The 13,834-nt window shown below is 40.4% G+C and overlaps 1 protein-coding gene across 1 annotated transcript; it reads left to right on the forward strand.

Moving 5' to 3' along the window:
* The first annotated feature begins 11,893 nt into the window (after window positions 1–11,893).
* Window positions 11,894–13,333, forward strand: LOC109242060 (protein LIGHT-DEPENDENT SHORT HYPOCOTYLS 4-like). The gene has a single exon (XM_019408887.1). It carries the CDS (start codon window positions 12,620–12,622, stop codon window positions 13,157–13,159), a length of 540 nt encoding a protein of 179 aa, XP_019264432.1. The 5' UTR covers window positions 11,894–12,619; the 3' UTR covers window positions 13,160–13,333.
* Window positions 13,334–13,834: the final 501 nt, after the last annotated feature.

Here is a 13,834-nt window from a genome sequence, read left to right on the forward strand (position 1 = left end):
TTCTCTACCCAAGACTGGTGTCGCTAACTCACGAACTACTAAGGAGTGCTAAAAACAAGTATGAATAGAAATACATCAATGTTTGTCTCGGTACAATGAAGACAAACTAAAACATAGGAAGGGACTCCGGCCTGCGAACGCCAGCTAGGCTACCTCGTAAGTCCCTGGACTGAAGTCAGCTCCCAATCAATATCCTACTGTTGTGGTCCAAAAGCTGCTCCGGTACCGTGATCTGTGCAAAAGAGCACAGAAGTGTAGCATCAGCACAACCGACCCCATGTGCTGGTAAGTGCCTGGCCTAACCCCGGCGAAGTAGTGACGAGGCTAGACAGGACTACCAAACCAACCTGTGCAGTTCAATATATATATGCAATAAAAGGAAAGAACAAAGAAATTAAACAGTTAAGAGGGAGGGGAGCATACTATGGGGGAGTACAGTCCAGATATAAAGTCAACAATTTAAGTAAGAAATAGGGCAATAACAATAACTAATAAGAGCAGGAAAATCAACAGTTGCACGGCATCAACCTTCGTGCTTTTACCCTCATTCTCACCAAGAGCAACCAAATAAAGTGCACGGCATCACCCTTCGGGCTTTTCCTCACATAACTCTCACTTCATGGCACGAAATTTCCCTTCGTGCAAATATCATCAAAAACATGGCACGGAATGACCCTTCATGCAAGTATAACCAAATATGGCACGGAATGACCCTTCGTGCAAATGTAATCAAACATGGCATGGAATGACCCGTCGTGCAAATATAATCAAACATGGCATGGAATGACCCTTCGTGCATTATCACTCTTCCTCACCCAAACAGTAGTCACAACCGAACGGGGCGAGGGGATAACAAATAATAAGAAGTGTCCTGGCAAGGGAAATACACAATTAAACAGCTAAATCCCGGCAAGGGAGCAACAACAATAACTTCCATATCCCGGCAAGGGAGATAATCAATATACTCAAGCCATCCGGCAAGAGATTAATCATATCTCTTTCTGTTTCTTTCATTTCTTACTCAATAGTCTTTTTTTTTATCGTTCGAGCCAACACTCCAAAGAATTTACAATTCATACTTAATCCTCATACTCTTCACATTGCATAGAATTCATCAATTAACATGGAAGAGTCATAACAACATCAAAATAAGTACAAACAAGGACCCACGGTCATGCTAGACACCGGTGTATAGATACTCGTCACCATGCCTATACACCGTACTCCACATTTAGCAATTAGCAAACAACACTCTAATCCTATTCCCTCAAACAAAAGTTAGATCAAATACTTACCTCGAATGCTCCAAACTCAACTCAATCCTCTAGTATAGATTTACCCCTCGAATTCACTACCAAACCGCTCGAATCTAATCACAAATTACTTGAATGTATTAACAAATGCTACTTGAATCAATTTGACTGCATGAAAAATGAATTTCCCAAAGTTTGTTCAAAAATTACCAAAATGCCCCCGGGCCCACGTGGTCAAAACCCGAGGTTATAACCAAAACCTGATTACCCATTTCCCCATGAATTCAGATATATAAGTTACTTTGGAATCGGACCTCAAATTGAGGTCCAAAACCCCCAAATTTAGGAACCCTAGTTCCACCCTAAATTCCCAAATTCCCCCATTAAAATCCTTGGTTTGAAGTTGAAATTATGATTAAGGATGTTAAGGAGTATAGAAAATCAGTTAGAAATTACTTACCAATCGTTTTGAAGAAGTAGAATCGTTTGGAAAATCGCCTCTTATGTTTTGGGTTTTGAAAAAGTGATAAATGACTGAAATTCCCGAGTTTATATACTGTACTGAAGACCCGGCGCGGACCGCACAAAAATACCCCGCGGCCGCGCCGAGGAAAGGGTGGGGAAACCACTCTCTGAACCTACCCAGCGCGGACCGCACTTATTTGGTGCGCGGCCGCGCTGGTTGAATGAAATCCCAAGGCCCCTCTCTGAATCTTCCAGCGCGGACCGCGCTGATATGGCACGCGGTTGCGCTGGTCGAATTGGGAGTCATTGGCGCTCTAAACCCAGCCACGCGGACCGCGCAAAAGTGCACTGCGACCGCGCGGCTGCCAGCGCGGACCGCACGAAAATGACCGCGGCCGCGCTGGGGGCCTGCAACACCTGGACCTGCAACACCTGATACTTTTAAGCCTAAGACCTCACGGGACCTACTCAAAACTCACCCGAGCCCTCGGGGCTCCAAACCGAACATACATAAAATCTCAAAAACATACTCCGGACTCATTCGTGCGATCAAATCGCCCAATTAACATCATGAATCATCAATTTGGGTCTCAATACCCATGAATTTCTCTCCAATTCCAATAAAACATTAAGTTAAGCTTTTCTAGCTCAAAACACGTCAAATGACGTCCAAATATAACCAAACTTTACAGCAATTGCTTAAATCATATTTAAGACTTGTGCCGGGAGTCGGAACCAAAATACGAGCCCAATAGCACAGTCTTCTAAACAAATAACACATTCCAATTCTTTAATTATTTTCAGAAAACAATTTCACACAACAATTTGTTTCTCGGACTTGGGACCTCGGAATTCGATTCCGGGCACACACCCAAGTCCAAAAATTTCCTACGGACCCTCCGGGACTGTCGAATCACGAGTCCGGGTCCGTTTATCCAAAATGTTGACCAAAGTCAAACTTAATCAATTCAAAACATCAAATTTATTATCTTTCTCACAAATTCACATTTAAACTTTCCGGCTACGCGTCCGGACTGCGCACACAAGTCGAGGCAACCCCCAAGTGAGGTTTTCAGGGCCTCGAAAGTACAAGGCGAGTGGGAAATATGGTGATGACCCCTTTGGGTCGTCACAGAAAGAGAGTGGTGGCAATCATATGGGCCAAGACACGGTGTTCAAACTTAAGATTTTTGGGGCCAATGTCAGGGGGGTTATTAGACAGAAAACTTTTTGCTTCATCAAAGGACACTTCAAAGTCTTTGGGCCAAGAATTTTGGACAAACACATCATACTCACTAAACTTGGCGGAAATGATCTTTTCAAATTGGTAGGAGTCCAAAACAATTCTAGTCCCTAAAACCTTAGATTCCAAATCATCTTTATCATTCACAAACAGATTTGCATAAAACACTCGCACAGGTTCTTCATACACAGTATTTCCAAGAGTGTCAAATAGAGGGGAAAGGTGCTGAAAATCAAAAATTGCAGTCAATCACAATGAAGGCTTTTCATAAGAGAAAGACTTACAGAGCGTCCGTAAGCCATGGATTTTGACTTGTAGGACTCAAACCTCTCCTTTTCACTGGGGCCATAGAAGATTAGCTTGTCTTCAGGACCAAACTCCAAACGTTCCACCTTGCCCTTCTTGCATGCAGCCCTTTTGGGGGTTTGCTCCATGGGCCTCTTGCCTGCCTTTTTCTGGCTGATAGGATCATTTTCAGATGAGGCACTAATATCGTTGTCAGTTCGGAGAAAATACGAGTCAATGGATGACTCCACATCCACAGGTTCTTCAGTGTTGAGAGGTTTTTGAAACCTTCGACTGCGTCTGGTTGCAGAGGAGGGATTTATTTTGGCCATAGTGAGAGGAGTTGTTTGGTAGAGAATGAGAGAAGTGTTGGAGATGGAGAGTTTTTATTTTCATAGGAGCGAAGAGGCGTCTTTGTTACTAGAAGGGTTAAGTGCAGACGGAAGTGATGGTTCAGAAGTGACTGATCGGAGGTATATGTAATAATTGCACTTCCACAGAAAATTAATTAGAACACATATAATTAAGGAAATAAAATATTCTGAAAGCATGTAAAATAATTTTAACACTTAAGGAAATATTTGATTTACAAATTTCGCACAATGCCAATCTTTTTCCGGAGAATGCAGAATCTTTCTTCCAAAAGAGGTTTAGTAAAAATATCAGCAAGTTGAGAATCATTGCTAATGAATTCTAAAGTAATATCACCTTTTGCTACAAGATCACGAATAAAATGATGTTTAATTTCTATATGCTTCGCTCTAGAATGATGCACAGAATTTTTAGATAAGCAGATAGCATTAGTATTGTCACAAAAAATAGGAATAGAAGTAAGAGATAAATCAAAATCAAGAAGTTGGTGCATGATCCATAGGACTTGTGTACAGCAGCTTCCAACACCTAGGTATTCCGCCTCAGTAGTTGATAGTGCAACACAATTTTGTTTCTTGCTATGCCAAGATACTAATGAATTTTCTAGCAATGGACATGTCCCACTGGTACTCTACCTATCAATCTTGTCTCCTGCAAAATCAGCATCTGAAAAGCCTCTCAGAGAGAAATTGTTAGAGTGATCATACCATAGTCCGAACTCAGGAGTACCAATTAAATATCTAATAATGCATTTAACAGCGGTAAGATTGGATTCCTTAGGAACAGACTGAAATCTAGCACATTTACAAACACTAACATAATATCTGGTTGACCAGCAGTTAAATAAAGTAAAGATTCAATCATCCCTCTATACATGGTTTCATCAACCATTTTCCAATTGCTGTCTTCATCAAGCACGGTAGATGGACTCATTGGAGTGCTAATAGCTTTAGCATTTTCCATCCCGAATTTCTTATTGAGCTCTTTGGTATACTTGGTTTGGCTTATGAAAATTCCCTTAGGGGATTGCTTGATTTGATGTCCAGGGAAGAATGTCAGTTCTCCCATCATGCTCATTTTAAATTCTCCTTTCATGGAAAGTGCAAATTCTTCACAAAGAACTGAGTTAGGGCTACCAAAGATAATGTCATCTACATAAATTTGAGTAATAAGATTACCTTAATTGGATTGCTTAATAAAAAGAGTTGTATCGATGTTACCTCATTTGAAACCTTGATTTAGAAGAAAAGAGCTCAACCTTTCATACCATGCTCGTGGAGCTTGTTTGAGACCGTACAGGGCTTTAGTCAGCTTGTATACATGGGTTGGAAAATTGGCATTTGCAATGCCAGGAGGTTGCTTCACGTAAACTTCTTCAGAGATATAACCATTTAGGAAAGCACTTTTAACATCCATTTGAAATAATTTGAGTCCTTTGTGAGAAGCGAAAGCAAGTAGAATTCGGATGGATTCAAGTCTTGCTATAGGTGCAAAGGTTTCATCATAGTCGATTCCTACCCGTTGAGAGTAACCTTGAGCCACCAGTCTTGCATTATTCCGAACAACTTGACCTGATTCATTCAATTTATTTCTGAAAACCCACTTAGTTCCAACGACAGATGAATTTTGAGGCTTTTGAACAAGTTCCCAGACTTTGTTTCTCTCAAACTGATCTAATTCTTATTTTATAGCATCAATCCAATGAGAATCCTTTAAAGCTTCATCCACTTTCTTGGGCTCAATTTGAGAAATGAGAGCTACATGAGATTTGCTCTTTTGAGATCTCCTTGTAGTTATTCCCTCCTGTGGATCTCCTATAATGAACTTATGAGGATATCCTGGTTCATTCTTCCATTCATTTGGAGTATTTGCTGAAGTCACCTTTTCTTCGATAGTCGACTGATCTGGTTGGGGTAAGTCACGTTCTTCTGGAGAATTTCAGCTGGTTGATTCTGTAAATTAGCTGACTCATTTTGATGATCCTTACCTACAATAACAGATTTTAAGAGCACAAGAAATTTCCTCATCTTCAGGAATATGTTCATTCCTTGGGCGAGGGTTAGTATCAACAAAAACGACATGAATAGATTCTTCAATACATAAGGTTCTCTTATTGTAAACTCTGTAAGCTCTACTTGAAGGAGAGTAACCCATAAATATACATTCATCACTCTTTGGATCAAACTTACCCAAATTATCCTTTCCATTGTTATGAATGAAGCATTTGCATCCGAAAGGGTGGAAATAGCTGATGTTTGGTTTCTTACCATTCCACAGTTCATAGGGAGTCTTTTTGAGAATTGGTCGAATAAGACATCTGTTAATGATATGACAAGATGTACTTACAGCTTCAGCCCAGAAATGATGAGGTAGAGAGTTTTCCACAATCATAGTTCTTGCCATATCCTGCAAGGTTCTGTTTTTACGCTCTACTACTCCATTTTGTTGAGGAGTCTTGGTGATGAGAAATTATGAGAGATTCCTTGATCATTGCAGAAATTTTCAAAATCTCTGCTTTCGAATTCTCCTCTATGGTCACTTTTGATGGTGGAGATGTAGTATCCCTTTTCTCATTGATCTTTCTTACAGTAAACTTCAAAATTCTTTAGAGCATCATCTTTATGACTAAGAAACATAACCCATGTAAATCTAGAGAAATCATCTACAATAACAAAAGCATATTTCTTACCTCCTATACTAGCAGTTCTAGTAGGACCAAATAAATCCATATGCAGCAATTGGAGAGGTTTAGAGATGAAAACAATGTTTTTGACTTTGAAAGAGGATCGTGTTTGTTTCCCTAGTTGACATGCATCACAGATATGATCTTTAGAAAATCCTAGTTTTGGAAGACCAACAACAAGATCATGTTTGGAAAGTTTTTGAATGGTATGCATGCTTGCATGGACAAGTTTTCTATGCCAAACCCAGGGATCTTCAATAATAGAAGTAAGGAAAATTTGAGCCCCAAAGTTTTCTAAGTTTGTGATAGTATAGACATTTCTGTGCCTATTTCCTGGGAGAATGATATTACCTGATTCGTCTTCTATAAACCAGCCATGTTTCTTAAAACGAACCTCATAATCATTGTCACACAGTTGACTGATACTGAGAAGGTTATAGCCAAGTTCATCAACTAAGTAGACTCCATCTACATCACATGTTGAGCTTAAAGGAACTTTTCCAACACCAATAACATTTCCTTTGGATTTGTCACCAAATGTAACCGTTCCTCCATCTAGCTTTGTGACTGATTTGAACAATTGTTTGTCACCGGTCATATGTCTGGAACACGCGCTATCGAGATACCATTTCCCTTTTCTATTCTTCTTGCGGTGTTCCTACAAAACAAGATTACTCATTTTTAGGTACCCAAGCCTGCTTAGGTCCTGAATGGTTAAACTTTTGAGTGTTAGTTTGATTTGAAGATTTTGGTCTCCAGACCCATCTTCTGTTGTTTTTGAACCTGCAATGATTTGAGGTATGACCGCTTTTGCCACAGTAGAAGCAAGATGAGTTGTTAGAGTTTTCAGCTCTAATTCTGTTCCTGCAATTATTAGTGCTATGGCCATTTTTTCCACAAAAGGAACAAGCCATTGTCTTTTTGTGACGAACAGTCTGTTGTGATTTGACTGGACTGTGATTTGAGGTCCTTTGCAATCCATTCAATTGAAGCTTGAGTTCATTTACTTCCTCTTGAAGTATATCGCGTTCAATTTCGCATACTTCTAGTTTTAGAGCCCAGTCCTTCTTCTCTCTCTCTTTTTCTCTCTTGACTTTTCTGAGCTCATTTAGTACTCTTTCTATATCTGCAAGGGCAATATCAACGAATTCTTGAAGTTCATAATAATTAGGGTATAAAGGAGTACGTACCTGACTAGTTCCTGCATCTGACATTAAACGAGGTTCTCTTGAGTCGTCTTCTTCATCGTTGTTGTCTGTCATTAGCCCAAGTTCCCCTTATTCTTCATTGTCACTTAGATCCATGAAGCATATGTTAGCAATTTCCTCGTGATCAGATTCTTCCTCATCACTCCATGCTCCAAAAGCTTTCTTCTTTTGCATGTTTCTGCTAAGCTTCTTCTTTAATTCCGGACATTCAGCTTGAATATGACCGAACTTTCCACATTCGTAACATCTTCCATCATTTTTATCAGCTTCATCGCTCACCCTTCATTTTCTGAAGTTGGACTTACCTCTTCTGTTGTTTCTGTTTCTTCTCATCATGCTGGTCACGACTTGAGTGAGCATTGCAATGTTTTCATCGTGTTCTCCTCCTTCTTCTTCATCATCAATTTCTGGTCCAGCCACAGTTGCTTTGAAAGCAACAGCTTTTTTTTTTCTCTTGAATTTTCTGTCAAGATGAGTTTTCTCAAAAGCGATGAGATCACTTCTGAGCTCATCATAGGAAATTTTATCCAGATCTTGACATTCCAAAGCAATGACCTTTGGTTGCCAAATTGTAGGCAAGCTTCTGAGGATCTTTCTAATCTGTTCGCCACTTTTAATAGGTCTTCCAAATTATTTTGAGATCTCCAAGAATTTTGCTGAACCTAGAAAACATTTCTTCTACAGATTCACCATCCTTCATTTGAAATAACTCATAGTCCCGAACCAGGAGGTTTATTCTGGTCTCTTTCACTTTGTTGGTTCCTTCGTAAGTGACTTCCAGTTTATCCCACATTTTTTTGCAGTCTCACAACTAGATATCTTTTCATATTCTTCTCAAGTGATAGAATTGTACAGTAGATTTTTTGCTTTTTCATTAACAGTGATAACAGCAACTTGTTCATCAGTGTAATCTTCCAAATCCAGAGGATCAATGGATGTGATGACCTGACCATTTGCATCCTTCTTGGGAGGAATTGGAAGGTTTCCCTTTTTGATCACACGCCATACCTTGATGTCATATGACATGGTGTATGTTTCCATGCGAACTTCCAGTTAGAGAAATGCTGGAGATTGAAGTAAGGAGGTCGAACTTGAGAGGTTCCTTCTTGAAAGAGAGCATCGAGAACAGTATTGGATCCCATGATCTTTTCCTCACTAGCGGTTAAGCAAAGATTGTGAGCCTTGCTCTGATACCAATTGAAAGTACAAGAGGGGGGGGGGGGTGAATTGTTGACTATTTAAAATTTAGTCGACTAACACAAGTATTAGTTGACTGACCACGGCTCGGAATGAAAGTAAGCAGTAAAGAAAAGTAATTAACACACAGAGATTTATACTGGTTCGGTACCGTTGTGGTACTTACAACCAGTTCCCTTGGGTCACAAGGATTCCCTTAAGATCTTTGAATAATTTACAACACAGATGGTTTTAACGCCTTCACCACCAACGAACAATATCAACACTTAAGTTCAGAATAGTTGACACAACTCTCTTTTGTGTTCTAAATCCCCCTATCTTTTGAGACACTGATAACTAAGGATTACAGTGTATGAACTAAGAAGTAGATAGACTTAGAGTACAATGTGTGTAGTTGTGTAATATTCTTCTTGAGGGATTAGCCTTCTTATAGGAGAGAAAAGACCCGTTGAGTCTTTTGCGAAATCAGAGGCACAAGATCTTTAATTAAGGGATTTGACCTAAGGGGTGCCTCTTCGAATCTTGCTCTTTGACGAGCCCAGATTCGAATGTGACCTTCCTTGTCACAGGTTGATTCAAGGAGATGTTTACGCCTGGACAGCTTAATTCACGAGCGCGATCTTCTTAATTAGAGAATCCATGATTGGCAATCTGAGTTCCCTTAATTGAGGACGAGTCAATCTGCTTCCTTTGATTGATCATTAATGCAGTAACAACATCTTCATTCTTTCCTTACTTGCCATTTTGAATCCATTAGCAATCTTGCTGAGCATCTTCATTCTTTCCTTTTTGTTTGTCCTGTAAATATAACATAAGATAATATTGTCATCATTGAAACTTAACTTTAAACCTATCACCAGAGGGAGAGATGGAGGCCGCGGCCTCCCGAGAAGTTTCTCTTGTCCCGAAGGAGGCAACCGGTGTCATTGACATCGTGGAGACACCCTCCTATACCGAGTCCATGCTCGAGGAGGCTCAACCAGGAAAAGAGAAGTCGAGCGAGATGGCGTAGGGCCCGGATGATGCCCTCAACACGTCCTTCGATGGCATGGATATGGCCGCACTGGGGGACTTTTCAGGGCTTGATCACTTGGAGGTCCCGAAAAAGGATGTGCCATGTCGGGAGTAGGCGGTCCGAGTTCGGCCCAAAACCAGTGAAGTAGTTCCCTCCTCCGAGCATGGACCCCGAGCACAAGAGAATGGTCGTTCTCACAATCTTGGCGGACGCCCGGGTCCTGTCCGCTTCGGTGGGCGTATCTAGCTACCTACGATGCCTGGTGACCGAGGAGGGTCAGGTGAAGATGAACGAAGTGGGAACGTCGAGCGTCTTTAACGAAGCGCAAGAGGCGCTGAACCGGGTAAGGCGTTCACCCTTTGTACCCCTTTGTGAACCTTGTTTAGTTTTAGACTTGTTTTAATAACTTCATTGTTTTTCAGGCTTCAGTGCTTCATCATGAAAGCTTTCTTCGGTCCCGCTTGGAGATTACCCAGCTCGAGTTCGAGCTCAAAGAGCAAGTCCGGAAGAAGGAGATGTACAGGGCTCTTAGTGAGCAACAAGACGAGGCCCTTAAGGACCTCCCGATTCTACAAGCTGGGCTAGAAAAGGCTCAAAAGGAGGCTTCGTCCTTGAAGCTGGAGCATGATGACCTGGTCGAGAAGGTAAGGATCTTTGAGGCTGAAAATGAGAAGCTAGTCATGGTGACTAACAACACAACTTCGTAGGTCCAAGATAAGATAGACCTGATCGACCAGCTTCGGGCTGAGATGGATGAGGTCAAGGCCACGATCGAGGTGTGGAAGGGCAGGATGGGCCTGCTGGCTTCGGAGAAAGAAGATGCAAAAGCGAAGCTGGCATCGGCCGGGAACCAAATTATTATTTTCGTCGTGATGGCCAGACTCAGCTTCGACGTTCAAGTGAGCAGACTTAGAGTTTGACATTTTTGGGCTGACCTAAAAGCATGACTTCTAAGAACAAGCGTAAAATAGGGTGTGTTATAGAGATTCGTATCAAAAATTACCATTATTATCCTTAGCCCCACGGTGGGCGCCAAACTGTTTACCCTAAATAGGGTAACAGTTAAATTTGTATGCGGTTTTAAGGATATGTGATTTAATCTAACACGAATAATTAAGAATATCAAACAAATGGGTTAGAAATGAAATAAAAGTTCAACAAAGTTGCAATACTATGATCAAGTCTGGATTTAGACTGATAAATGACTTCATCCTTGGTCGGGCCCTCTGTTCAAGCCCGTTCGTGAATGAAGAACAGAACAAATGAGCAAATCTTTAACAATAGCTAAAAGGCAGAAAATAAACTTGTATTGCTTTGATTCGCGTGTTACAATGTGACTTACAAGAGAAAAACTTATCCTTTATATAGTAGGACAGTTTCATCCCTAGTATAAGTCTAAAAAAAGGTAAAATTCTTCCATTCCCAGTAATTAGTGATCCATAACCGACATCGAGCGAGATCTGCGCCGTGATATCCGGTTGGGTACGAATATCACGGCCCTCTGTCCATCATGTGTAATCGTTTACAGTGCGTTCCGAAGTCTAAGAAGTCATTCTTGGCCCGGGGTGCGTCGTTTTACCATACCCGACAACAGGCACATCATTCATTCTCTCTGGATCTCGATACAAAGGGTCCATAACCTCGATTACAGTCTCGTGCGTCCGTGCCCTTCCTCCGTTTTCTCACCGGGAAATCGGAGTAAACGTAACCCCCGATTTTACCCGTACAAAATTACAATATCTGTAAGGAAAATAAGAAAGGTAGACCAGAATAAAGCGACCAAGAAGCTACTACTAGATACTAAGTAGCAGATAAATTCATACCAGTTACCACTGTGTTTCTTCGAAACCAAACCTAGTTGTGTAACAAATCTTAGCCCTATCTTTAATCAGGATCTTGAGTTCGGATTTTAGGAATTAAAATATACTATAATGCTTAACAATTTTTACATAGGACAAATTCGAATTAATATCTGTATATTGGACTGCTTAAAAAAAGGATATAATCATAAATGAACACGGTAAAAGAAAAAGATTCAGTCATGAAGTAATTATCTATGACACAAGGGGGGGTGTTGGTCAGTCAAAACTGGACATAGAGCTGTCATTCAAGCTAGCAGAGTGGGTGAATAATAGAAAACTGTTTGCATATGGCCCCCATGTTTTCAACTTTTTTACTGTCTCTATCTTAACCTGCTGTCTATCACCCTTCCCCATTTGATTAATTTCCTCAAAAACCCTACACAGTGTTTCCCCTCCCTTTTTCTGCTCTCTCAACTCTTCTATCCAACCACTGTGAAAGAAATAGATAAAGTGGTTAGTTTGCTTCCCCTATTTTGAGGAAAAAACCAATCTTTCATCATTTTCAGAATACAAAGCTACTAAATCAACCAACAGGACAGTGTTCCAAGATTTTCTACTATTGCTCAAACAAAGAAACTCCAAGGAAGACCAAAGAACAGAAACGAACCGAAAGAAAAGATAGAGAAAAAGAGTCCTTTCACTCACTCTCCCATCAATCGCTTCATCATTCAATTTCAACCCCATAATCAAACTCTTCCTTCTTTTGCATCATCAGTACACCTTTCTTTCTCTACTCTCTTTCTTGTAATTTACAAATATGGTAATCTTCTGATATTTCAATCAAAAACCTCACATCTTTCCCCCTTTTATATCATGCCATATGTTCTTTTTCTCGGAACAGCCTCATTTGGGAAATCTCCTTTCTCTTATTAAACCCTAAAAAATCAAGGGTTGCCCCAAAAAAAAAAAGTAAAGGGAGGGAATTAGAAGAAGGTGAACAGTCACAAAATCAAGAAGTGAAATATTGATCAAAAGAATTAAGCAGAAGAGAATCAGTAGATCCCTTTGAGAGAAGAAAATTGAGCTGAAAATATTCATGGATTCTAATAATAACAGCAGCAGCCACCTGAACAGTAATATTACTATTACGTCATCTTCTTCAACATCGTCATCGACCTCAAGCCGATACGAGAACCAAAAGCGTAGAGACTGGAACACTTTCGGCCAGTACCTTAAAAACCACAGGCCTCCACTTGCCCTCTCCCGCTGCAGCGGCGCTCACGTGCTCGAATTCCTTCGTTACCTTGATCAATTTGGTAAGACCAAAATTCACACCCCAATTTGTCCGTTTTACGGTCACCCGAATCCTCCAGCACCATGTCCCTGTCCACTTAGGCAAGCTTGGGGCAGTCTTGATGCTCTTATTGGACGTCTTAGAGCTGCTTATGAAGAAAATGGAGGAAAACCTGAAACAAACCCTTTTGGGGCTCGTGCTGTGAGACTTTACCTTCGTGAAGTTCGTGATTTGCAGTCAAAAGCTAGAGGAGTTAGCTACGAGAAGAAGAAAAGGAAACGCCCTCCGCCGCCGCAACAGTTACCTAATCCGCCACCGCCATCATCAGGTGATCAAGCTTAACGTAAAACATTGCTATCTCTCGAATTACTAGCTAATATGCAACTTTAAATTTAGTTGTTTGAGGGTCTTGTATTCTAGTACTATTTCGTTATGATATTTAATTATTACCTATTGTTATGTCACTAAGAAGGGTTTGTTAATGAATCATAAATTGTACTACTACCTATTTCTTTGTGTAGTTCTGCCTGTCATTATGGATTTAAAGCATAGATTAATTTGCAAGGCACAATAGCCTCATAAACACTTGTATTCGTGTTTGTCATCCCGGTCCTTGTACTCAACAAAGTTTCATCCAGACACTTATAGTTATTCAAAATCAATATTCTAAACCCCTCTGACCGTTGACCGGATCTATGTGGCAACTTAACAGGTGAGCTGACCAAAATACGTGCATTTCACGCATATACGGAGCGTAAGTATAATTATTTAAACCAAAAAATAATTAAAATGATTTAAAAAAAGGAAAAAGACAAAAAGTTAAATGCAAAGAAAAGTACTTTCTCTTTACGTTTTTGCATCTCCCCCTCCTCCCTTCTTCTCTCTCCTCCTCCCTTCTTCTTACCTCTCCCTCATTTTAACCCAAAACCCAACTACAATACAGCCGCCACAAATGTTCTTCGTCGCCCCAGATTAAATTTTTTTTTCAAACTGGTAATAATTTATGAAGAAAATTAT

Source organism: Nicotiana attenuata, unplaced genomic scaffold, assembly GCF_001879085.1.
Source record: "Nicotiana attenuata strain UT unplaced genomic scaffold, NIATTr2, whole genome shotgun sequence".
Taxonomy (NCBI): domain Eukaryota; kingdom Viridiplantae; phylum Streptophyta; class Magnoliopsida; order Solanales; family Solanaceae; genus Nicotiana; species Nicotiana attenuata.

Bases quoted from the DNA above. Each gene is read 5' to 3' on its own strand.
- LOC109242060 (XM_019408887.1), top strand. From the start codon at position 12,620: ATGGATTCTAATAATAACAGCAGCAGCCACCTGAACAGTAATATTACT.